The 27,063-nt window shown below is 43.8% G+C and overlaps 1 protein-coding gene across 10 annotated transcripts in view; it reads right to left on the reverse strand.

The window, feature by feature from the left end:
* The window catches only part of Myo1b (myosin IB), a 166,306-nt gene that overhangs the window by 124,516 nt on the left and 14,727 nt on the right, over positions 1–27,063 (reverse strand). For 6 of the 10 annotated variants that reach the window (NM_001290982.1, NM_010863.4, NM_001161817.2 and 3 more), the window contains exon 2: positions 8,810–8,953. In NM_001290982.1, the coding sequence (NP_001277911.1) occupies positions 8,810–8,944 (135 nt within the window). In that variant the 5' untranslated portion in view covers positions 8,945–8,953. Of the gene's footprint in view, positions 1–5,052; positions 5,331–8,809; positions 8,954–21,691; positions 22,583–27,063 lie in introns of those variants that run through there. The other 4 variants (XM_017319213.1, XM_006495769.3, XM_006495765.3 and 1 more) reach the window with 3 other exon arrangements.

Consider the following 27,063-nt stretch of genomic DNA (forward strand, 5'->3'; position numbering starts at 1 on the left):
GATGGAGATGGATAAAGATGGACAAGGGAGAGAGGAAAGGAGGGGGGGAGGGGGAGGAATCAGTCTCTAGAGTTTCCAGGCAGGCATTGCAAGAGCAGTTCTGAAGTCACAAGTCACTGAGAGGCAAAGGGTCAGATGACGAACATGCTTAGATGTGAACCCACACCATCAGCAGGCATCTGAGCTCTCCACTCAGGGCTCTCCATCATACTCCCTTGGTTGTGCTTTAATCTATTTGGAGTGTTGTATAAAGCTGGCTCCACATTTTCCTGTAAATCTTCAGTCTTGTGTAAATCGAGGCACATTTTTAGCTTCTCCCTACCCCAGTTTCCTCCTGTATACAGAGGGACTACTACTAATTCCCCCTTGAAAATCTGAGGATTAAATGAAACTACATATCAAAGCACCAAGACCACAGCAAGTATTCTATAAACAGTACCTATTTATGGTGGTATAAACTCCACATGGCTCCACTGGAATCTACTGACCACTGTACAACAGCCAAGTCAGGACTCCAAGCCCTAAACCTCAGCAAAATTCACCCAGTAGTCCTATAATGCTAAAGTCATGAAGACTTTTTCAAAATGGTCTTTGTATACAGGAAATGGCTGCGTTACCAGGCGAGCATGGGAGATAAGTCTAGCGAAACTAATACTAAGATGACAGCAAAAAAAAAAAAAAAAAACAGTCCTTGGAATTCTCAGGAACAAGAACCACTCACTTCATCATGAGGGATCCTTTCTCCTCTGGGGTCTTGGACCCTGGGAATTTGATCACAGGACACAAACTATTATGCACCACATGCTATGAAATGGACATCTGTAAGACTTCCCCAATGGTCTTGAAGGGATACTTTGTTTTTAGTGGTTTTATTAGGAGGCACAGTGTGATCTACCAAATGTTTTGATTGTTCTTTATTTCATTCAAAACTGTGCAAAATGATGTAAGTCAAAATTATAAATGTGAGGTCAAGAACAGATTTCAGTACCTTTCTGGTACAACAAAAAATGTCATCCAATGTATGTATCTGACAGCTCTACTCTCAGAAACATATTTGTGATATATATATATGTGTGTGGTTTTTTATGCATGAGGTACTACACACACACACATACCACATCACTAATAATGCCCTCTTTTTACACATGAATTAACTGGAGAGAGACACAGGCTGAAAATGTACCCAAGGTCTCACAGCAGTGGTAGCCTCACACTGACTTCCTTGATGCTACGACAGCTGTGAACTGGTGCGCACACACCTGGTACACACACAGCCCCATCTGCACCTATCACAACGCTTCAGGAAAATCAGGACACAAGAGACTGGTTATGTGCCCAGTTCGCCGCCCGCCCATACTTTCTTCTTCTAAACTGTTCTATGCACTCACAGCAGCCAGTCAGCTTCACAGACTCCTCAAAGCCTGCTTCCTCACCGCCTTCATGATCCCTCAGAACCTCGCACACCACATCCTGCTTGTTGTTTTTAAGTTTCCAGTATTTCTCAGTTCACTATTTTATCCAGTGCCTTAAGTCACCAGCCTCAGATTAGATGTCTACAAATAAACTAAGAGGCCTGCAGACTGTGCCTGCAGATGACATCCAGGCCTGCTGGCCTAGCCTACCATCACATCATGATCTTTCATTCCTGGGCTGTCAGTCATTTCAGACTATAAATTAAAGAACTATATATGAGTCTCATGCCACATTTAAATACCAGCTAAAAATATCAGCTCGGGCTGCCTTTAATTTAGAGCAGGACAACACCCCACTGCCGTATCATCGCTGAGACAGATTCTGAAAGGGGGCGGGATCTTCCAAATATATACTGTTCTCCAGACCCAATAAAGCCCATCGCAAGGGTTTATGTGGCCCCGGTGGTTAGGTTCCCTTCTTGCCACGAGTCCTGAAAACAGTATTGTGTGGCTAACTGGAAACAGGAATACAGTGAAAATAAATCTGTACGATGAAGACAAAAGCAAGAGCAAGTAGGGAAGACAGAGGTTGGAAAGAAGAGAAAGAGGCTACTCGGCTGGGGTGTGTTCCCCAAATCTGCATGCTGGAAACTGGACCTCAAATGTGGTCAAGTTGGAGGAACCTTTAAGGGTGGGGCACCACCCTCAGAAGAGATTCATGTAGTTCCCACAGGATGCAAGTGGAGACGGTTACAAAAAGTACAACCTAGCCCCAGAGTCCCCTGTCTTCTGCCTCACCAAGTGGTCACTGGTATTTGCATACAGACCGTCCCTCTTCTGTTTCTCCACCATGTGTGATACAGTCTGAAGCTCTCACCAGGACAATGATGTCATGCTGTCAATGATGTTGCTGAACCATCAGCAACATTTGTCAAATACATCTTAATCACAAACAAACAAACAAACAAACAAAATACCTCTAAAACAAAACAACAAATAAAAACAACACAGTGTTCAGTTACAACAGAAGAAAATGGAAATACAATCCCACCACCTACAATATATCCCACTCCTACTATGTGTCAGTCATCCGTGCAGGAACCCAGTGAGATCATTATCAAAATACCCATTTCATAGATGAAAGAACTCAGTCTTGGGCAATGGTACAGATGGCTGTGCGTGACGAAGAATAAAAACTGCCATTAAAATTCATCTGCTCTGTAGATAAAGAAGGAGATTTGGGTCTAACTGACCTGGCCCCATGTGTGCTGAGCCAAATGCCTTCTTCTTCTAACCTTGTGTTCATAGAGCAGAAGGACTATGAGGAGCCGCCGGTCACTTGCAGGCCACATAATATGATGAACAACACTCTTTCCTTGAGATGTTCTAGGCTTAGTTTTGTTTTGGTTTTTTTGTTTTGTTTTGTTTTGTTTTGCTTGGGGGCGGGGGAGGGGAGAACTCAGTTATCTTCTTATGTCTCCCTGCTTTGACGTATAGGGACCATGGCATGATAACCTGTGACTTGAGAACCTGGTGTACCTATCCCATATCTGTTAAGTTCATGTCACTGCACCACTGAGTGCTCTGTCAATATATGGCAAGAACACTGATTATCAAACCCACGATTCCGCTAGGTCACTTGGAAACTGCTTCCTTTCAAAGCCTACACAAATTTCTATTTCCTATATAACTACTTAGGAAACTAAACAGGCTTCCATATTACTGAAGTCATTGATATTCATGTAAGGTCAACAGAGCCATCATTTGCAAATGACCTTGACCTCCAGCATTGAATTTCCTGGATATAAATCCCAGCTCCATTTTATACTCACAGAGTGAGCATGGAACAGACACTGGGCCTCCCTAAGAATGTTTTGTCATATGTAAAATGAAAATGTTACAGCACACAAGACTCTCTAAGACCTAAATGAACTAAAACATAAAGGGTCTAAAGTATTCATAGTGGTTTTGGACTTTTTCCAGGTCTCATAGACAAAAAGTGGCAGAGCCAGACCTCAAGTCAGGCCTCTGCTCCAGGGTGCCCGCCCATCAAACTGCTTCCAACATAGGTCTTTTCTGATGTCGTCATGTCCTTCAAATCTAACTACAGATGTAGCTTCAACCAGAATACTTGAGTTAAATGATTATAAATACTTATAATATTACACAAATATTGCAAGAACAATATAGAACCTGCAACCTGAAATAACTAAGACTGGCAGATAACAGACAACTGTGTATCGGCCCAGTTACCTTGGGTTTTATGAAAGTGTGGACAGATTAAAAACTGACACATTATTGTCAAAACTGTCTGTCTTCCTGAAGCATGCAAGCGATGGACTGTCCTCAAAATCAGATACAACATTCCTCTACACCTCACAACTGAAGTTCCTGGCTCTATCTAGGCTTCAGTGTTGTGTTGACATCCAAATTCCCAACTGCACACACAATTTACTCTCCACGTTTCCCAGGAGCCAGCCACCCACCCACACTGCAGTCTAGGCATGCACAAGAGCAGGTCTGGGTGGGCTCTCCCGTCCCTTCCCTACTTGGTGTAGGCAGAAGTAGAAATGGCGTTGAAGAGTAACCTTGTCCCACACCAACCTCAATGGGTTTGGGGTGTCTGAGGAACGAGAACCTCTCATTTCCAACTCTAAAACCAAAGAAGCATTCTCCTTCTTTAAGTGATCATCTGGCAGACTCTGAAACGGTGCAGTAATCAGTATTACTTCTGGAAATCCGATACAAGAAAACCACATTTCCATGTTACATATGCCTAAGCTGCCTGGATGTTTTTCAAAAGCATATCGCTCTTGTATAAGAAAAAAAAAAAAAGTAAGACTTTAAAGAAGAAATTGTGAAATTACAAAACCAGGAGGGCACTTAGCTTGTAAGAATAGCATTGAGCTAGGCTTTGAGTGCCAATTCTGAGCTCTGTTAACAAATTAAAGGTCCAAATTTCAGATTCTCATTCAGTACAGGGCGGAAATTCCCTGAGCTAAGTCACTCAAATAAATAGTGAGCACTTCTGATGTAGACAAACAATAAGACGATGAAAAACTCATGCTGTTTTATAACAAAAGGCGACATGTCATTTATGGCAAACAGCATCTCTAGAAACGTGTTAGATCCACATGGCATGAACTATCCCGTGTGACATGTGTTAGATCCAAATAGCATGAACTACCCCGTGTGACACACGTTAGATCCACATGGTATGAATTACCCCATGTGACGTGTTAGTTCCACGTGGTATGAAATAGCCTGTATATAAATGAGAAGGGTACAAATGTGAACCCGTGTTCTTGTTACAACGTTCAAAACTAACCAAATATCCAGTACTTTATAGTTGAGTGTTAGAGAAGTGTCTGGTCCCATTCCATTCCTACCTCCAGAGTTCTTAAAAATTAAGGCAATTTGTACTAGATTTTCCAGTACTGCCATTTTAACATGTGCAATTAGTTTAACATAAGATCTTGAAACTGGGCTAATTCAGACCTCTATATGTAGATGATCCCCAACCTGACAATTCAGACAGAAAACAAACTAAATTTACTGCTGAGCACCACAAATACTTCTGCCAACAACAGACAGGCACCTTGCTTCTTCACTTTCCACAACGGGTCCTCCCTGTTCTTACCTAAATTGCAGCTCTCCTGTTCCCGGACAGAACCGCAGTCCTGACCAGCCACCCTAAAAACAGAACATCCGACCTCGGGTCTGCCTCTTCCTCCATCACAACAAAGCCCACAAGAGACCTGCCCCGGCTGCAAGCTTGCCTGAGGGTGGGGGTGGAGGGGCCGGAAGGGCTGACAAAGGGCAGAAAGAACTTAGACCAGCAGAGCTTGGGAATGTCACAACTAGTATTTCCCAGCCACTGACCCCATACTGAGCCTCTGCGACTAAAAGGCATGGCCTGCAGCTGGTCCCAGCTTGAACTGCTCTCTGCCAAGAGCGAGGAATAACAGCAACAGCCTCTGACCCTGCTAGCTTCTAGCTGGCCAGTCCAATTGTTCCCTCTATCTCCCACCACTTGATATTCCCCTATCTCCCACCAAACAAGCCCAAAGCCCTGACTTGGAACGACAGCTGAACCAGTCGCTAACACTGATGTTCCAGGGGCCACAGGCATGAGCCAGCATGTTACTATTCAATCAGCGTGTCAGCCCCCTTCGTATGGTACTCTTCGGGTTGCAAGGAGTTACATCAAAATAAACCCACTTGTTATGGAACAATAAGTAAAGCGTTACACTATTTTGGATGCAAGGTGCTGGTGAAACCTCACTGTATCATTAGACTTGATTCTGCTGCAGATCCTCCGGAAAATCTATTTACCCTTTTCTGCATCAGAAGTTCACAGCAAAAAAGTCTGGGGAGCATTGCCTCTGGGTGTGCAGGCAGCCTGATACTCATAGCAAACCCCTCCTGGGAAGCACATCTTCTATAAGACAGCACCGTGGCCACTCGTGGCTTTCTCAGCATCCATCTGTCCTTCACTCTCCCTAGTTGTTGACCTGTGCTTGCCTGGGTATCTATCCCTCTCACACTCTAGAGTCAGCTGACTCTGAAGGTCTGTGACTGCCGCAGCAAATCACACCCAGAGCAAAGTACCTCTCAGTTCTGTGAAACAGACACTCTGGGGGGGGGGGGCCGGGGGGGGTGCTGAAAGGGAGAGGGGCACCAGGATGGAAAACAGAGTTCCCCAATCTATGGCTGAATCACACAGGAAATTGCTCGCACTGTGATCACAAGTCTAGGGCAACTTTCTGGTCACTGCCAGCATTGTCAGTAGAAAGTTAACGTGCTTACAGGATGGCTTATCCCAGGTAGTTAGTTACCAAAAAAACAGAGTAAAGCTATATGTGGACACAACGGATTTCAACAGCATCTTCTGTTCTGAGAGAGAATTAGAAAACACACGCCCACACACACACACACACACACACACACACACACATAGTATGATGACGATGCTGCGGACATTTTTAACTTAAGCTAAAGTTCCAAGCCAAACAATTTTATAGCAATCCATGAAGAAAAGCAAGAATATTATCAAAATAAGAGCCAGAAATAGGTTTCCTACAGTAGGGTGCATGGTGTTTGAGGCTGGGAACCATGATAACCATATATCACGCAATTCTTGCATTTTTTTTGTTGCAAAAACAATATATGCTTAACTTACAAAATAGAGATGGAATTCTCCTGCACTGTACTCGGTTAAGAAGCCTTGCTCTATGTGGGCATCAGTGCAGCATAGTCAGACAAACTCATAAATGTCCTGAGGGAGCAAGAGAATGCTATCTGTATTATTCTAGAACCTGCCTTTTACCACTGGAAATACAGACACCATTGTCATCTAACATGACATGTTTAAAGGCATGGAAGGGAGAGCACACAGCTCACAGAAGAGTAGCCATCAAGTATCACGGAAAATGACTGATGTCAATATCTACAGCTAAAGTTAATTTTCTACTTCTGTCATATAGCCAGAAAGGGCATTCGAGAAATAGTTTAGAAAATAAAATTAGGTAGCGCCTAGACCCAGACATTTTGTCTGCTAGATCCACTTTGTTACGAGGGAGACTGTTTTATTTTTAGTGGCCACAACAAATCAGGTATTCAAATGCACAGAATGCCCTTCTCTCCTAGTTTCAATTCATCTAAAAGGGAACTGTGCTGCATAGAGCCAAAAAGAAAAACGATCGGCACCATTAGTTAGGATATAATTGATTCCTCCTGTCTGAGTCTCAGAGACCAATGTCTAAAGGCCATCTTTTATTTGATATCAGACCATCTTTCATTTGCTATCAGACCATCTTTCATTTGATAGCAGACCATACTTTCAATTAAAGCCACAGAATGGCCAGGCTTTCCCACCTGAAGCCATCCTGCTACACCAAGAAGGGAAGTGACTGACACCAAGCCAAACAAGGCCATCCCCCTGCTCCACAGTAGCATTCAATGCCCTTTCCATTTGGATCACCATCTTAAGGAGACTGAACTGTTACTATCCCCAGGTGGGCATTCAGTTATCAAAGAGATATCCTAAAAGTGGGAGTCACACGTCTCCCTTTACTGTGAAACTTCCAGATGAGGACTTATTTCACACACAAAGAAATTGATTAGTGAGAGCTTCCCTGGAGCTGCCCTGAGTGCTGTGGTTTAAGTGCTGCCCTGAGTGCTGTGGTTTAAGTGCTTCTGTGGTTTGGAGGGGGAGTCTCTGGGAGGTGAACAGGTCATGTGCTGAATCCACAAGAATGTGGTTAGTGCTATCCTCCTGGGAGGACACAGCAGCATCTGTATCCATCAGCCAAGAGGTAGGCCCTCCTCTCAGAACCTGCTAGTCCTTTTCTCCCGGGCTTTCTAGATTACAAGAAATAAACTTGTGTCACATACAAGATAGCATTTATTACAGAGGTCCTAAGGGACTAAGAGAGTTGACTACATAGAACAGAAAGCTTTATGTGACTAATAATAATAATAATGCTTATAATTTTTCATCTAAGTTCTAGTTTGTTCTACAAAAGTCAAAGCTTTGCTAATTCTCACCTTTAGATCTCTCCTTGTATTTATTTCTAGTTCCTCCCAACACCAATAAGAAAAACCCTGCCCGTCCCAATAATGCAACTCATTCTGATGTCCAGAGCACATTTTTTAAAGAAGAAAAGAGCTCAGAAGCAAGGCAAAAATCTATTCCACTACCTCTGCCCAACCGATTCTGTTTGCTTCTAGGCCCCTCGCATTGAAAATCAATACCCCATTTCATTGGTTGACTTCACACCACCCCTTTATGTCCACAAGTGCAAGGGCTGAAGATAAATCTATTTTTTTAGCTCATGTTTTTAATACATTTGGAGAGCTTAACACAGTGACACTGTGAAGTCCGTTTTCAGGGATCTGGAAAACATACATTTGTCTACTAGTGGATACGTTTACACTCTGTCTTTTCGTGCCTGCCATCACACCAATTGCAACCATAATGATGCCGATCTCCAGGAAACGTATGCTAACACAGCAATCTACTGCAGTCCCTCTATGGACAAGTATCAGGAAGGTTCCAGTCTTTCCTGATAGCTCACGGCCCTGTTTTGGTGAACAATTTCTGAGTGATTAGTGTTCTAATCCTCCGAAGGTATCCAAGATGGCAATGGATCTCAAGGCTGTCTGGACTGACGTCCTCAGAGGGAGGAACTGAAACACCGCCCTTGTGCTAGTGTGACCTCAACCCATGTGCAATATCTTGAGTACAACTGGTGTTTAAACTTGTTGGGAAATACTCACTGGACTTATCAGTGCAGTGCCTATGCCAATCTAGTAGACTCTCAAAACTGTCTGAACGCTTAAGAACAAAGAGCAAAGAAAGCAAGTGAGAGGCAGAAAAGCCTCCAGGTACTCACATATATCTCATTGTGGTCGAAGCGCTTCTTCAGGTTGTCGATGAACGTCTCCTCATTGAGCGGCTCTAAAAGAACCATATCTCCAACACCGATCATATTGTCCAGAAGTGAGGATTTCACCTCCATTTTGGCCATGGTTTCCAGCTGGAAGAAAAAAGAAGAAGTCAGGTCTATGAGCAAAACTTTCAGGTGAGTTCTTTATATGGCCAGAGAAATGACCTCCACCTGCCCAGCAATCCAAACTGCTGAAGTTACCATGATGCCAACCTGCTGCCAAAACAAACCTACTACCCATCCATCCTCCCAGGCAAAGTCCATCTACAGAAAATGCCAACTAGAAATCAAAGTCATTGTTGCCCTGTGCCATCACTATCGCCAACCAAAACTGGCACACTCCAGAAGAATCTCTTTCCAAAACCACCTTTGCCACCAGCCCTTGCAGAGCGATGTCAGACTGGGCCATATATGAACCAGCTTCCTCTAAGATGACAAGCCTCAGCTTTCCAAGATTAATTTACAGTGCATTTCTCCAAGAAATTGCATTTTTAAATGACGCCAGTTAGCACTGACTGCTCACCATACCAAAGGGCTGTACATTCAGTAATAAACTAAATCCTCACAATAACTCCACTAGAGATGTGGCTAACTCCATATTAATATGAGCTATCCTGGGCTGGGGAGATGGCTGAGTGTGTAAAGGGCTGGCGACCAACCCTGCTAACCTGAGTTCAGTCCCCAGAACCCACAAGACGGAAGGAAAGCCAACTCCTGTAATTTCTCATCTGACTCCTGTGCGCACATACCATGACAGGCACATACCCACTCAAGAACATATTGATTTTAAAATTTGTATGAGGAAACTGAGCCAGTAAGATGCTTCAGTGGGTAAAGGCATTTGCCACCAAACTTGACAGTCTAAGTTCAATTCCCAGGAGGACCTCAGGAGAAAAGAGGTTCTCAGCAGTTGTCATCTGATGTGCACACTACCCAGTAGCACACGCTCATCATGTCACCCAGACATACACAAAAGTAAATAAATGTTTGTTTGTTTGTTTTTTAAGTGAGAAGAAAACTTGACGCTCAACTTGTTGTGAATACTTAGAAATGCTTTGTATGTGGTGTTACAGAACCCCATAGCATGCCTGGCAGAGTGGCACATGCCTTTGAAAGCAGCACTCAGGAGGAAGAGGCAAGCTTTATCTCTGTGAGTTTGAGACCAGTGTGGTCCAAATAGTCAATTCCAGCTCAGCCAGAGCTACATAGTAAAACCCTGTCTCAAAAACAAACAAACAAAAGGAATCCCATGGTTATCTGGATACTGCAGCTATGGGAAAAAGTTTCATCCCAGGTACCAGGAGCTAACTTACAAAGAGCACAACCCACTGGTAAACAGGCTGCCTAGACAGTGCAACCTGCCAAGAGTCATCACTGTAGTCTCAATTTTCATCTTGACTAGCCAACCTAACATCCAAAAAAAAAAAAAGTTTAAGCCCTAATGACTAGATCCAAATACTACCTTTCCTTCAGCTCAGTGGGAAAGGCTCCCCACTTAGAAGCAAAGGCGCCCCTGGAACCGTGGCATTCACACCTTGTATGTAGGATGCTACCCACAGCCCACAGAGGAATGCTAAACCAACAGAGACCCCAACTTCTGTGCTGTCAAGAAGACCAAAGTCCCTTCAAATGTCTTAACCAAGGAAAGGGTGTGGCATCCCTTAGGTAATGCAGGTTTTGTTAGCTTTTTCATTGCTAGATGCCTTTACTGTCTCATTCCCAAAAAAAAGTGTCTCCAGGGCAGAAGTCAAGCTTAAATTGACATCAAGTTACTAAGACCCACAACATTTGTCGATATTATAATAAATATGTATGCAAACCCCTGGCACTAAGTGCAATGTTCACACTTGATTCTTTCCATATGGAGTGCACACTTCACACTAGACCATAGGAAGGTCTGCTTGCTTAAATCTTAGCAATTTAAGTAAATCCTCATCTTCTGGTGTAAATAGCCAAGAAGTCCCTTAGAGGCAAGAGAAAATCCATCTTCTTGAAGTTATAAAGAGAAACAGGATGACCTAGTAACTCACTGTTATTAATTACTTGCAGTCAATAGATATCCACAAACATGTCTGTTATTTCTGACGCTGTTTTAAAAAAACAAAGCAAAACAAAACAACAAACAAACAAAAAGCCCTTGGAAAGCCAAAAAAGGGACTATGAAAGAACTGAGACTTTCTCCAATACAAGAGAAAGGTTCAAGAGAAAAGATCTTTTTTATTTAATTTATTTACATATATATATATATATATATATATATATATATGATTTAGTTTCAGGGCAAGCACACCTAGAATCACTAGTCCCAGGCACCACTAAAACCCAACAACCACAGAACAAGGACCGGCTCCTGCACTGAGGTAGGTCAGGCTCCGTTGCAGAACCGAGCAGGGGCAGGTGGGGGGTGCCTGCCATTTTCAGGGTCTGAACAGCAGCCAAGAGACAGGCCACTGAAGGACTGGGAGCGCCCAACTCTGTCACAATATATTAACATTTAAATCAAATCTCAAGTTCTCAGACTCATACAGTGCCAAAACCACTCTGGGTCTGTAAACTCATTACACCTAATTTGGCAGGTGAGGGAAGAAGAGGGCTTAGGGACTAAGGGAGAAGTCAGCTTGAAAGGGTTTACAAAAATAACCATCTTAAACCAGGAACTTGAAGGAGCGAAGTGGCTGTACGGGAGCTCCGCCCTGGGTGGATTTCTGAATATAGTCTATTTATAGAAGCAGTTGGGAAGACAACACCTGCTGGCTGCAGGTGATGGTAATTAAGCAGCCAGCCTGCCGCCACACTAACTAAGCCTGCTTCACCATCTCTGCAACCTCAAGTTTCAAGGAAGTTTACAGTCAGCCAGCTTTGGCATTCTATCCTAACTTTATAATCATACACAGGTACAAATCAACTCGGAAAACTGATAAAAACTGAAAATACAATTTTTGCAAAATATACTAATAAAACAAACCAAACTGAAAAGCCAATATAAAATTCATTTTGTTATAAGATACGTTTGTCTTTTGGGCATGGAAGTTCCGGGGGCATGACATCATGATGGTTCCCATCATAGAGGCAAAAGGAGACCACGGGAAATGTGGTGGGAACCCTTCTCTACCTTCCTACAAACAAACTGCACCTTCCTACAAACGAACTGCGTCCACATTCTGCCTTAAGTATATTAGAGCCGTTACCTCTAGCACAAGTTGAGTTCACTTTGAAATCTTAATAAAAATATCTAGCACATTTGCTCTCCCAAGGGGAAAAAAAAGATTTTTTTTCTTCTCTGACAGAGTTACGATTAACCATGAAAGCAAATTTCAGAAGCATTTGCTAACACAATGTTTCTTTAAAACATCAAAAGAAGTTCCATGGTGTTATATAGAATATGGTGATGTATGTAGGGCACTGTGTGATACACAAATATGTGTGTGAATATCAAACAAAAAGGGGTGTGGTGTGTGTGCGCACACATGTAGTTCCCATTCCCCAAAAGCTTTCAAAGGACTATATATGGCCGTACCCTCAACTCCAGGTATTACCACAGACATATCATAGAAACATTAAATCAGCCAACACGACACTAGCCCACTATCTCCTAGTCGCTATATCTGACTCCAGGCTGACTCTGAATCTGATGCTGGCCGGAGTATCAGCATCACAGTTCTGTCCACCTCTGATGGGCAGGCTTGCAGATTTGACACTTGGGATGGCTCAACCACCACTGCTCACACAAAACAGGCTAGTCCCAGGGGAAAACCGCACATGGAGGAGGCAAGGCAGGAAAATTACTGAAAATTATTAGTGAAGGAATCCTAATGACAGCATAAATCTCTGGATCAAAGTGCACTCATTCCTCATTCCTCAAGGTTTCCATGATGTGAGCCCCTTAGCTCTCTTAACTATTTGCACCAGAAGGCATCTTATGCTGAACCAAAGAAACTGGTGCCAGAAAGTGGAGCGTCAGAAGCAAAGGCTCGACCTAACTAAGGCATGGGGTATGAGGTGGAGGACACAGAAACAGCACATCGAAGAACAACAAGATTTGACAGCTATTACTGGAATCATCGGCAGAGCCATGCCTTTGGGACTCAGACCTCATACCTGTAACATTAGAAGATCTGAATACAGGAAATTCAGAATACCAGAGTCATGTGCTCATGAAAATGGCCTTTCTGAAAGGCTGACAAGGGAAGAATTTTCTACTCAGAAGGGTCACTGTGCCTGCCACAGCCCAGTGCTTAGAAAGTAGGATACGCCCTCCCACCACCACACTCTGTTTCTTCCAGTTCTCCATAACTCTCAACCAGCCATCAGCCACAACTGACAGCTCTCTGCAGGGAAGGAAGGAAGGCCAAGAGGCAAATTCTCAGGTTAGCTTCCTGAGGCTGGGTGGTTCCATGGAAACAAGTCAACCTTGAAAACAGTTCCATCTTTAAGGAATGATAGTGCAACATTCTGGCTGAGAGTGATACATGATTGCTTGACCCTTACCAACAACCAGCCCTCAAGATGTCTAGCTCACAAGAACTGCTTAAATATAGAAGCCTCACAAAGACTCCTCCCCAGTGTTTCACTCGGAGGAGGCCAGTAAGTCAAATGACAAAAGAGACTTTCTCAGAGAACAGTGGGGTCAACACATTTTTAGCCATGCAGAGAAGAGAGCCATCATTTTCTCTGGTGCATTTTTTTTTCCTACATGTAGATATGATAAGAAAGGTGTATATGAAGTCAGGCAGCTCCTGCTCTAACAACGTGAGGGCAGGACAACTTATAGACTGACTACATAGCAAGACCCTATCTCAAACAACAAACCGACCTGATCCAAAATAAATAAACTGTCTGTGTGAGGTCAAGCTGATCTCCACAGTAGATGTGGGTCTTGCAGGCACTGTTGGCCGCTCAGTCCTACTCTTACTTGTCCCTAATCTACCATGTAGTGAGTTCCCCCGATACAATGACTTTTGTAGGGAGTTAATGCCAGTTTTCTGGCAGATCTACATTCTCCCAATGCTAGAATAAGCAGGAGGTGGGAGCACAGCTTGTGCACATCCACCTAACCCTCCTGGGAGTGCGGACAACAGATGGTCAGGGCCAGGACTATAATCATCACTGCACACAGCAATGTGAAGACCACGCGGCCCCTTCAGCAGCATAGCTTCTGCTGCTCAGCTCTGGCCTGTCCTCGCTTCCTGCCCACTGCATCCTTGTTGATCTGTGACCTCTCTGCAATTCTCGATCTGTCTATTGTTCAAACCAAATCTGTAGCTAACGTAAAATTCAGTTTACCTAATGCATGGTACCCAGCCACTGATAGATTTTATTATTTTATGAAATCTAAACTTCCTCCCTAGCATGAGGCCATCTATAAAACACAATGACTGGGAGACCTTCTGAGGGGGCCACAGGAAGCAAGGCCCCTGAATCGCAGGGTAATTGAGCCAGCAAGCAGCCCACTAACTAGCCAGTGCCAGATGAGCCCATGGCTATGTGAGCTCTTTACAGCCACTTTCCATGTATATGAGACAGCTGCTCTCTCCCCTAACCGCTCTCAAGTACTTCTAAAATGACTACTGCTTATTTCAATGTTACCAGCTTGTGTACTGGAAACCTATAGAGCACAAAACACAATTAAAAATATTAAAAGCATCATTTCAATCTGTCTTCAACCCCCCCCCCCCAAAGAATGTAGGATAAAATATCCTGAAGCATCTTGGGACCACTGTAACCTACCAACAGTTCAACAAACTAGTCTATCCTATCACTCACCCTACATTAAAAGCTACCTACCATGCCTACCATGCAGCTCACCATAACTATGAATATTTTTGCATAACTATGAATATTGCATAACAACTATGAATATTGCATATACCGGGCAGTCATCCCTCTGCCTGTCAGCCACATACATAGATGAGGACCGAAGAACACATGAAGTACATGAGCACTCTACCATCCAATATCAAAACAGTAATACAGAAAGCTATTCCAAATCAATAATCAATAGTTAACAAGAAATGGAGGATATGCAGAAATAAAAGGTATCTTATTGGCCCCACCATGAATTGAAGTCCTCAGAGTACCACAGGCCAGCAACAATGAATACTTTAAGCGGAAACACTTCTGCACTTGAAAGAGCATGAACAAATTAGAGCTGACATCTCAATGAGTAACAAGAATATTAAGTCATAGTATTTTAAATCTGAAACAGCCTCTACAGCAAAGCCAAAAACAACTTACGAGTAGGAAAACACTGAAAAGTTATCTTCTGCTTGCTAACTGAAAGAGGAAATTTAAAACACCATAGAATTTTAGAATTGTATTGTAGCAACTACATTGATCCCATTGTAGCATCTTTAGTTATTGCACCAGCCGCAGTAGCTACAGGAGTACTTTCTAACAGCACCAATGTCTTTAACTGACTCTGGTTCTATTCATTAACCTCCAGGTACAGTGGCCCTGTTTGCTGGCCATTTCAGCTCTTCAGTGTAAGAATCATGTCTTATTCCTTGGTATTTCCCCAAAGTCTATGGCACTTCCCCATGTACACGGCAGGCATCCAATAAAATACAAACAACAGACACAGATGCAAACAACTATTAACGTCTGATTCATACAACAATCGGCAGGCATTCTCACAGCTGCCACTGTACAAATTTGGTCACAATTAGGAGGCAGAAGAATGATAAGAGCTTCGAGCCACTTGAGGATTTCTCCAAAAATCGTAATACCAACAATAGGACAGGAAATAAAATCAAGCACGTAGCTCCAAATGAAGTCATTAATGCTTTTGAGAATGGCATGGGAAACACATTTAAGATAGAAAACTGGGCCAATAGGACGAAATGCCATGAACAAAGTAACTCTCATCAAATCAAAGGCAAGAGAGAGACCAAAAGAGAGAGACCTCGAGGTTCAGAGCCTAACAGGAGCAAGCACTGAGAACTGGAATTTCCTTCTTCAACCTTTTAAAATAGCACCAAAAATCATCTGGGGGTGGGGGTAGGGGTGGGGTGGAAGTGAGGGTGGATTAAATGTCCATTTTATTCAGTTAGAGCAACACGAACAGAGCTTATCCTGATAAGAGACTGGCACTGTATGAACAGTTAGGGACACAGGAGCAATCACAGAACCTCTCTCCCCTCCCCCCACACCACTCCCAGAAGCCAGAGTTTAGCAGGACCAGCAACAGATGTTAACGTTTTAACAGCACCCCATGTTAAAGTTTTTGGGTGACATTTATTTCGTGTGCACATGAACGTGCCAGGGCACACATGTAGAGCTCAGAGGACAACGGTGGGAGTCTGCTCTCTCGTTTGACCACGTGGGCCAGGAATGGAACTCGAATAAATCATCAGAATTAGTGGCAAATGCTTCTACTACTCACTGAGCAACCTTCCAACCCAAACTGTCCACTTTTGACATTTCAAATGACCTCTCTAATGACTAAGAGAAGTATGTGCCCACTATCGAAAAGAAAAGAAAAGAAAAGAAAAGAAAAGAAGAGGAAAGTAAAGAAGAAAAAGAAAAGAAAATGTAGATGACCAAGAAATTAAAAAAAAACTCAAATCAAGATGCTTACATTGGCCTAAATCCTTAATTTACTAGAATTCTTATGAAAAGCTAAACTCATAAATTTCATTTATGTATATTTTACTTCAAAAAAAGAAACAGATTTCTTGGCAGAGAACCCATGCCCTCACAACTCTTTTGCCTTCCTCATTAATCTCCTCTCTTGAAGTCCCTCCACTCTAAGACAAACCCCACACAATACACAGCATGCCAACACTTCCAATGGTCTCCAACAGCAGCATCTTCATCCAGGCCACAGCTAACTGGGCAATGCACTCTGGTCGGAACAGTGCCGGCTTCCATGGGCCTGGGACCAGGCCACACAAACCACAGTCAAGGGGCTGCAAGCACTGACGTAGAAATTGGTGGAGATGCTGAGAACAAGTCATTTAGGGGAGCCTTGCAGAGGCCACCCTTCTGCAGGAAAGACTGACTCCTGAAGACAGAACACGTGGGGCAGACAGAAAAGCTTCAGATGCCGGGGTAGTTCCAGTTCTGAGCCTCAGGAGGTTCAGCTGAGCTTCTTGCCTTAAACATGGCCTGGCCTGATTTAACCCAGTGTGAGGAGTCATCGATCCTAGGTAGCACACTCCAAGCAAGCCAGCTGTTAGGGACTGAATGCTTGTGTTCTCCCACCTAAAGCTCTATTTCCCGGTTCTGAGGTACTAGAGGACACCAGGAAGGACATAGGGAGATTTTGTCTTTATAAAAGACATAAATGTGAGGGGATACCAATGTTTCTGTAAGCCATCAAGAGGAGACGCAGCAGAAACCAAATTTTGAACTTCCCAGCTTCCAGAGCTGTAAGAAACAAATGTCCATTGCTTAAGCCAACTCTGTCTACAGTGGACATCACAGCATCTCAGGCACTGTGACACACCAATCAATAATACCGAGTGAGTGTGTGTCCCTGCTCCTCCCCTGAGAAAGACAGGCTGGCACTCTGGATGCAAGACAGGTCCTGGCACATGTAGTTCTTTAAAGAGCTGGGTTTAGTGAACCACACAACCATAGGGGTGATTTCTGTTGTTCAATGTATGTGAGAAAGAGGGCTGACATCATTTGTGACAAGGTTCAGACTATGTTAATTTTCACTCCTACCAACATGCTTGCTAAGAGACATTTATATGTGTAGTGTCTATCTCCTGTGTTTATGTCACAAATTATAGTTAGCTGAATTTCCAGTCTTTTATTTCACTGGTAAAGCCAATACATGGGAGGGAGGCCCACTGTCAGCCTTTCTCCAAGGTCTTCTACTAAGACTACTGAATTGCTGCTCAGAGGGCTTTCATTAGAGTTCTAGGGAACAGGCAGTGAAGATCAAATAGCTTTGAACAAGGCCTGAGAGTAAAGAGACAGCTACAAATGTAAGTCCATCAGCCAACAGCCCTGTGTAAGGGTACGACTGTGACATTACGGTTATCTCAGGGTTAACACCCCAGAGGGTGTCTCTGCAAAACCAGAAGTGGACAGAATCACCACTGATCAAGGTCAAGGTTGGTCTCCACCCAAGCACGCAAACCAGCTTGATCAACAAGAGCTGCCTAGGAGCCAATGTCCACTCGCTCACTCCCAGGCAGGCTGTGGGGACTGGAAAGCAGCATCTAGACTTTGCAGTTCATAAAGAGATGGGGGCTTGGGAGGCAGGGAGGCTGTTTCCAGCTGTGGAAAGCAAATCTGACTAACATATCATCTAGACTAATTAGAAGGATTCTTGAGGTGCCGGGATAGTGAAGGTTTTAGATTACTAACCAGCGTATCTCCACCATTATCTCCTGATGGACGAGAATGACTCGGTGGAGAGTCAGGCATCACATCCCAGGCAAAACCTCCCTCCCGACAGAAAAAGCACTGGCTCCAAGAGGGTTGCTCCTCTGCGAGAGTCAGGAAAGATGGGCCACGCTAAGGGGCTTAGAGCCTCCCTGCACTTGCAGTAGTTATGTGCACACCCTTTGAGCTGAGTCCTAAATTGCCAAGCTCTTCAGAGCAACCCAGAGGTAAGATGTCGTCTGTCTCACTGTACATTATCCAAGTCATGCAGAAATAGTTTACCTGGCACATGACCTATAGATAACGCAATGCAAGGCCCTCTACAAAGGTCATGCTCGGAAACAGTAGAATGATGTTACTGAAAAGAGACTGTGAAAAAAATTAATACTTCAGTGAGTTTACAGTTTTGTGTTGGGCCATACTCACAGCTCTCCTGGGCCACAGCTGGCCCACAGGCTGAGGGTGAGACATACCAGGTACAAGGAAGGACCCCAGATGCATACTGGTACAGTCTGTATATCCATCTGAAACTTGGCAATAGTAAAATCAGACTGTAATCCAATGGAATTCACGTCTGGAATTCCAACTTCTGGTCTCCAAACTCAGGACGAGAGCAAGGTGTACACAGACTGGCAGAGAAGAAATGCAGCAGAAACGGCTTTCTTCTTTTGACCTTAAGAGCACACATGCTCTTCCACCGGTCTTTCCCCAAGGATGTCCAGGTACCTAATTTAATCACCTCATTTGCTAAAGACCTCCTCCATTCTCCTGGACTCCTACCTTTAATCTCCGTTCTTCTCTCTGCCAACAAACAGGATCTAGAATCCTCTGGAGATGAACTTCTGGAAGTGTCAGAGTGGGAGTTTCTGGCTTTGGTTTTATCAGACACACCCTACCTGTGTGGCACCATTCGAGAGTTGGGGGTTCAAGACTTAGCTGGGTGCCAGCATCCCTCTCTCTTTGCTTCCTGACTGTGCGTACAGTGTGTCCACCTCCCCCACCATGCCATGACTTCTCTGTGACAGTCTGCACACTTGAATGGTGAGCCAACATAAATGCTCCCCTTTTTTTAAGCAGCCCTTGCAACTTACTTTGTGACAGCAGCAAAGTAACTAGCACACATTCCCTAGGAGAACGCACAGCCAACACCAGGTCCCTACTGTCACTTCCCAGAGTTAGGTCCACTAAGTCATGTCAGGAACTTCAGGAAGGAACATCTCATCAAGGCTCACCAAACAGCCACATCCTGTCCTTCCCCCCTTTGTTTCCTCACACCCCACCGAAGCGTCCCTCGCCTTCCACAAGCCCGGGAGATGCAGAACACTAGTGTTAAGAGGGAACCTGTAATCATGCTACACAACTCACAGGGAGCAGCGTTACAAGAATCAATGAGCTAACGTCTGAAGGGCTACGATCCCTGAGGGACAAGGTAGCCAAACACCATAAACCACTGCTCCATCCAGAAACACAAACTCAGCTGTACGAGGGAATGCGCTAATTATAACTCTTAGACTTCTCAATCCATTACCTCGAGGCGGATAAAAAAGATTCCAAGGAGTCAAATGTTTAGATTGGCGAACCCTGGGACCCCAGTGTGAATGTAAAACTGCTCAAATATAACTGGCAAGCTGACAGCAGTCATTGGCCCCTTCGGATCCACAGGTGCCAAGAGCACCAAGTAATTATTAAACTGAGTACAGCCTTCGGGAAAACCAACTGCCCTTCCAAAAGAATCCACTTACTAATCAGAAGGTACTAAGCTCATTTTGTTCCACCGGATAAAAATCCCACCAAAGTCCTCTAGTGCCCTGCCAGCCCTCTCCCTCTGCTTACACCACCTGTCCACTCAAAGCCTGGACCACTGAATGCCAGAACAGTGCTCTACCGCTAAGCTACATCCTTAAGACTTCTGCCCACTTTACTACTTCATCAGAGCATTCAAACCCAGAAGATCCAAGGTCCACATCCGGTTGCGTGTGCCCATGATAGCTCAGGCCTAATGCTACCTCTCCAAGCCTCAGTTTCCCCACAAAACTACATAACACAGTCTCCCCAAGTTTGTTCCTATAGTCTCCTGTCCCTGTTTCCATCATTGCTGCCATGATTAATTCTAGAAAGGCTGATTTCCTTCATTTGGGGAATTCTAAAGAATATTCTAAAAAAAAAAAAAAAGAAAGAAAGAAAAGCCAGCATATGCCAGTCCACAAAAATCTCAATGTCATTTTCTCAGAAGCAAAGGAAAGCAGCTATCTGTTTCAGACTCATCATGAAAAACATGTATTAAAAGTCTAACTACAGACACCACAGAAAGATATGCATAAAATAAACAGGACAGTCCAGCACACAGCTCCCCAGGCACACACGGATTCTGTGTGCTTACAGCTATCCACACAATGGTCAGCCGCCTTTAACAATCCATCTGGTTGTGAAAGAACCTAGTTATGACATCAAAATTCCAAATTAGTAAATCTACATATTAGCAAAAGTACAACCCTTGAAAGTGCAGCTTCAGTAATAGCTCCGTAGCTGTGGCTAAGGAAAGTCCCTAGGAAGAAAATTCAGAACTCCTGAGCAGCTAGCTACTAAAATAAAGTCTAATAAACTATGTAAACAAAGGGAGAGATGTTTATACACTTACATTAGGAGCTCATGAACGTTTACTAGCTGAGAAGCGATCAAACAAAAATAGCTAGGATGTTCCCCCAAAGACCCCGATAATATAAATCCAGAGGGTAAAGCTACTTTGTAATTTGAAAAGAATTAAAAAAAAAAATGTGCTAACTTGTTACAGTGTATTGATTCACATAAAGTTGACTAAAATCAACAACCACATTAGAATTTGGAAGCATTTTCTGTATCAATTTCTGGGTCCTTTTTCCTTGCAATGTTAGAAGTGACACTATATTTAAGAATCAAAGCTATCCCGACTCTTACTGACTGCACTCTGCGAGATTTATGAAGAGTTGAGAGACAACAAATCAGCCTTTACAGCACGCCATAATAATTTTTAAGTGATGCCAAACATGTTTCCTAAAAACCTACGTTTACAACACGTCTACTTACAAATGTTAACTAAATTTGAATGACAGTTCCGCTTAAACTTCCAACCAACGCAATGGCAGGACGTCCCCTAAATGTTGTCATTCACAGCAGCCAAAGGGCCACCTGTACACCTCTCTCCTTGAACAAAGCATACCTATTATTTTATACAAAAATCCACCTGAGTCAGCTTGCCCATGCAAAGAGCCATCCAACCTGTGTCCCTGGAGGACAAAGAACAAACTGCACCATCAAATCTAGATGGGGAAAAAAGTTCACTTCCTCTATAGGTACTTGGTCAGAAAGCATTTTCAAAACACATGAGATTGTGAGCCAAGAAATTAAAAGGCTAAAACCTTAAAACTGACAGTTCTACTCTTTACATGTTTCATAATAGAGATGCTGAGGAAAGCAGAGTCACTTTGAACTAAAGTAAGAAACGAAGCTGCTTACCAACTTTTCCCCTCCATTGTCTTTTCCACAGACTTCAGCAGCCCTTTAGCACTCGGTTCATACAAAGGGAGAGAGAGACAAACACTCGTTGTAACAGAAAGAACACACTGAGTACAACAAATAGTTTGCACACAGATAAGAAGAGGAAAGTGGGTCAGCACCAGGCTGGCAGAGGGAGCCAGAGCATCTACCCAGGGCCGACCTGCATGATGAACTGCATGGACGTCTGCTGTCGAGCACCGCTGCCCAGCACCGCTGCCGAGCAGCACCTAGCCTGCTCAGAGCACAAAAGAGCAAGGATCTATCCACCGCTTCCCAGGCATTTGCAATCCAGCTGGGACAATTACAATCAACAGTGTGCACGCCACACAGCCTCTTCACCTCAAGATGAGGAGGAATATGGGGATTCGATTTACATTTGCAATGACCAGTAGAGCAGTTGGCATGGCATAGGCCGATCGATCAGAGAAAGACAACTTAGGGCAAAACCTGACTGGATGACCTGGATGACAAAAGATGACATGGAATGTGAACACAGAGAAGGACCCTTTGAAGCGGTAAGCGTAAGAAACGTTTAGCAAAGAGCCACTACATAGAATGGCAACAGGGGACAGCTATGTACAGCCCTAGTGGACAATGCAGCAGAAAATAAAGGGATCCTGAGGCTAGGCTGGGAGTCTACCTAAAGAAGGTATACCTGTCAGAGTGTCGGGAGCAGGAGAGAGCTGAGAGGACTAGGACTGTGTCCACACTGCAGTGTCACTAATGACAAATCACAATGATCTCAGCCTGAGAAAATGCTACCTACAGGTGCTAGAGAGCCACCTAAGCACCTCTGAAGAGAACAGATACACGAGCTGGGAAGCTGGGTTGGTCATCCTTCTGTTAGTGTAGCAAAATGCCTGAGGGAATCCACTTAAAAGAAGAAAAGGTTTATTTGGGCTGCTAGTTTCAGAGGATTTGGTCCACGTTCGCTTAGCCCTTATTAGAGCGGTGCATCATGGTAGAAGCTTGTGTTCACCTCATGGTAGCCAAAGTAGCTCTCCTAAGAGTGCCTCAGGCTGGCAAACAAGCAGTTAACACATGGGCTTTGGGAAGACATTTCAGATTTAAACAACAGTCTAGACAGCAAAAAGAATGTTTAACTCATCATCTGGGTTACTTGTGCCGAATACCAACTAACGGAGCAAGGGCTGCTTGGGGTAGCTGTTCGGATTACACACTACATAAAAGCAGGCAAGTCAAGGGGGAAACAGGCTTTAACTAAGGGGCGGGAGGGGGCGGGGGGGGGGGCGGAGGGGAGGAGGGCATATCGCAATCTAGCATCAGGGACTCCAGCTGGGGCTCCAATCTAGCAGCTTGAGAATAAGAACTGGAGTGAGATGAAATAGAAGATGCACAGAAGAAATTAGACAATTAAAATCTGGGAAACTTACCAATGAGAGGGAGCAAGCCTGGCCAAACCAGAACCTTCCCCTCTCCCTCCTTGGACCACCCCCTGAGCTCTCCCCCAACCCCCCCCCAGCTCCCCCACCCCCACCCCGCCCCTCTCCACAGTGTCTCCTGTGGCTCCACTTGGGTTGCAACTCACTACATAGCCCAGGCTGACCTCACCCTCCCAAGTACTGGGATTATAGGTTGTGCCACCGAGCCTGGACAATTAAAGAATAGAGTGTCAGCGTGCTATTCAGCTAAAAGTAGAACTGGCCTTTCAAAACTATATCCGGATGTATCTACTCAGTTCCAAATGTATAGTCACAAGTGCTCAAGTCACTGAGGCACAAAAATAACACTTCAAATCCATAGCAGAGCATAGAGTCAGGAGCACAAGGCCACATGTCATGCCATAGCTGCGCTCGTAAAGATTCAAAGAATCAACGCATCCACTGCTATTGAAAAATAAATTTGAGTTTCATACTTCAATTTTTTTTCATCTTTAAAACTGCCAGCAGAGATAAACATTGCCCTCAAAGAGAATTTTACTCTAGCAAAGACTATAAAGGACCTTAGCAAAATGTGGACATCCCTGCTCTAAGCAGTCAAATAGTAAATCCATTTATAACTGCTCCACACTTACAGCTCTGATACTCAATGTCTTGAAAATAACATGATGTTTAGCGCTATCGTAGAGCATGTGCCTATCCTGTGTGAGGGTCTCAGGTTCAATTCCTTATACTGGGATGAGGCGGGGGGAGGACTCAATTCAGATGACATAAGGTGGGGTGAATTTTTAAAAAGCTAAGACCTTTCATGTAGAAATAACATTAATGTATTTCTACACTCATTGTTACCATGTGCTCCAATGAAAATTCGTGCTAAGTTTTAATTGCCCAATGTATCAATGTTGAGAAGCAGTGGCCTGTTGGGAGATGAGGAGGTGACTAAAAGATATCAGTGTGCTTCTCCAAAGACTGGCTTAGTCCTGCAAAGACTGGGTTACTACGCAGCAGGACCACTCATCTGGTTCCTTCCCCATGTGGGCCCAGATGCCTTCCATTGTCTACCATAAATCCAGCAAATGCTAATGTGTGCTCTTGGCTCTCCAGAATGATGAGCTGACATAAGCTTTTAATTACCTAGCCTCCGCGATTCTGTTACAGTACTGAGAAACAGTCTAAGACTCACATACATCAGAAATCCCCCATTTCTAGGTGAACACATACCCATCAAAATCCAAGCAACTTAATGCTTATGGTCTACACCTGTATCAACCCTGATTCCTTTGTTAACATGCAATGTCTGTAGGTCCAGCTCAGCATCAAATAGGGTCTTAACATCTACATAGCTTTAATCCTCTACACCATGTATGTGAATGTGTGTGTTTATGTATGTCTATGTACATGTGTCCATATGTGTGTCTGCGTTCATGTGCCTGTGTATGTATCTGAATGTATATGTCTGTGTACATGTGTCTGTGTGTGTGTCTGAATGTATGTATGTGTGTGTCTGTGTACATGTATCTGTATGTGTGTCTGTATAGTCTGTGTGTGTGCCTCTGTTCATGTGTCTATGTATGTGTGTGAATGTATATGTCTGTGTACATGTGTCTGTGTGTGTGGGCGTGTGTATGTGTCCGAGTTCATGTGTCTGTGTATGTGTCTGAATGTATGTGTCTGTGTGTGTGTCTATATGTGTGTCTCTGTGTATGTCTGTGTGTCCTTATATGTATGTCTGTGTGTCTGTATGTGACTGTGTGTTTTACACACATATGTGCACACATACACACACAGACACATATATATGTATGTATATATATATATGTATATATATAGAGAGAGAGAGAGAGAGAAAGAGAGAGAGAGAGAATGTATGTCAGTTTTAACACACCCACTGAAATAATTCCGCCCCAGACTCTATCGGGATTACAACCCACTCAGTCTAATTTTAACTAAAGTGGGCTCCTGAAAAGAAAAGGAACTCAAAACCAAACTCTGGAGGAAAAAAATTAATTTGTGAAACACAAGGCAAACTCAAATGTACATTTTGACTGAACCTTGACCTAAAGTGATATTCCCACTGTGCTTTTCCTTTAAACCACAAACCGAGGGACACAGTAAGAAAAGCCAAAAGCTCGGCGTTCCATGATTGCTCCGTGCTACCATCAAATACAATTTACCGTAGTTCAACTCATGTAAATTTCATGGCCGGGACACTGAGCATTTCGCCATAAAAGGTGGAGTTGTGACTTAAGTAGAGCAGGAGAACACAGGAGAGAAGCCCTACGAATGTGCAAAGTGTGGTGCAGCTTTTATTTCTAACTCACACCTCATGCGACATCACAGAACCCATCTTGTTGAATAGCATGGAAGAGTACGATGCCCTGTTTTTGGTCATAACCTACTGTTCCTAATAGTAGGCACTTCTGTTCTTTATTCTTCCTTTGCCAAAATGAGGACTATACCCTTTAAAGTTATTTTTCTGGAAGGTAATGTAAACACACATTCAGAGGCTAATTTAAAGAAAATAAAACTTAAACACCAAGAAAAAAAAAGAAGAAGAAGAAGAGCAGGAGACAAGACAGATGAAGTGGAGTTCATGAAAAGGGCTAAGGTGCAAACCTACAGAACCAGGAAAGAATCAAGCAATTACAGAGCTACCAGAGTGACCGGGATGGTCAGACTGGCCAGATCATGGGTGGAGATATAGGCAGGGAGAGGCAAGTGGGCCACTGGGTTCACAGTCCATGTATGCTGGCCACTATTCATACTAGCCTTACTTGTCTTAGTAACTCCTCCTCAAGGTTCACATAATGAAGCCCTTGGTGCCAGTACCATAAAATGTGATGGTCTTTGGAAAGAGGATCTTTCAAGTTAAAGGGGAGGACTAGAGGAGACCCTTACAAGAAGGCACAAGACACTGGAGAGATGTCTCAGCAGCTAAGAGCACTACCTGTTCTTCTAGAAGACCTGGGTTTGATTCCCAGCACCTAGAGAATGGCTCACAACCATTCGAAACTCCAGTCCAGGGGATCTAATCTAAAAGTCCAGGCTTTGGGAAGCCTGCTGACATTTTTGGTCTTCAACTTCTAGCCTCCAGATTACGAGGGAAAAGGTCTGTTTATGCTGCTCTGTGGCATTTAGTTATGGAAGCCTTAGCAAACTGACACAACATTCTACAGTCCCTTCTAACAACCGTCTGTCTCTTCATCCATGCCTAAGGTTTCTAGCAGTCTACCTTGGGCAGGCACTGACCTTCGTAGAAACTCGTCTCTGTGTCTCTGCAGAAGCCTTAAAACCATCTCAAAGTTTGTCACCATGCCTCTGCGACCCACCATTACCCCACTCCTTATGACCACCCTTTCTACTATATGACGATTCCTTCAAGACTTACTTGTCTTGGTAACTCCTTCCTCTACTCACAAAACAACGTTCTCCAGAGTCCTGCCCTCCACCTCCTCTTCTCATTCTATGCTCTAGCCAGGTGTCCAAGGCTTAACCCCAAATGCATCTACAGCCTGAAGCACACCTGGACATCATGATAGCTTTTTCTGGATCCCAGGCCCTGACTACTGTACAAGCTCCAGCCCAGCAATTCAACAGAGTTGAAACTTCCTCACTGCCTGAATAAGCTACGCAAACCAAAATGAAGCCCTCCCCACAGCCCAGTCAGTGCTAACATCACTCAAGCCAGAAATGAGTGTTTTACTACATTCCTTCCAACTCCCCCTGCCCCTCCCATCCATCTGCACCATCCAACCCATGATGGCAATCTTCATGAAAACCTTTGCAGTCCTCTCAGTCTTGGTCTCTATTGGTAGAAAAATCAGCTAAAATCTGAAAGAAGTTATAGTTACCAAAAGGTCACCCACAGTTTTATTTATTTATTTATTTATTTATTTATTAAAGTATGGAATAGAGTTTATTTAGGGCATG

Source organism: Mus musculus, chromosome 1 (assembly GCF_000001635.26).
Source record: "Mus musculus strain C57BL/6J chromosome 1, GRCm38.p6 C57BL/6J".
NCBI lineage: Eukaryota > Metazoa > Chordata > Mammalia > Rodentia > Muridae > Mus > Mus musculus.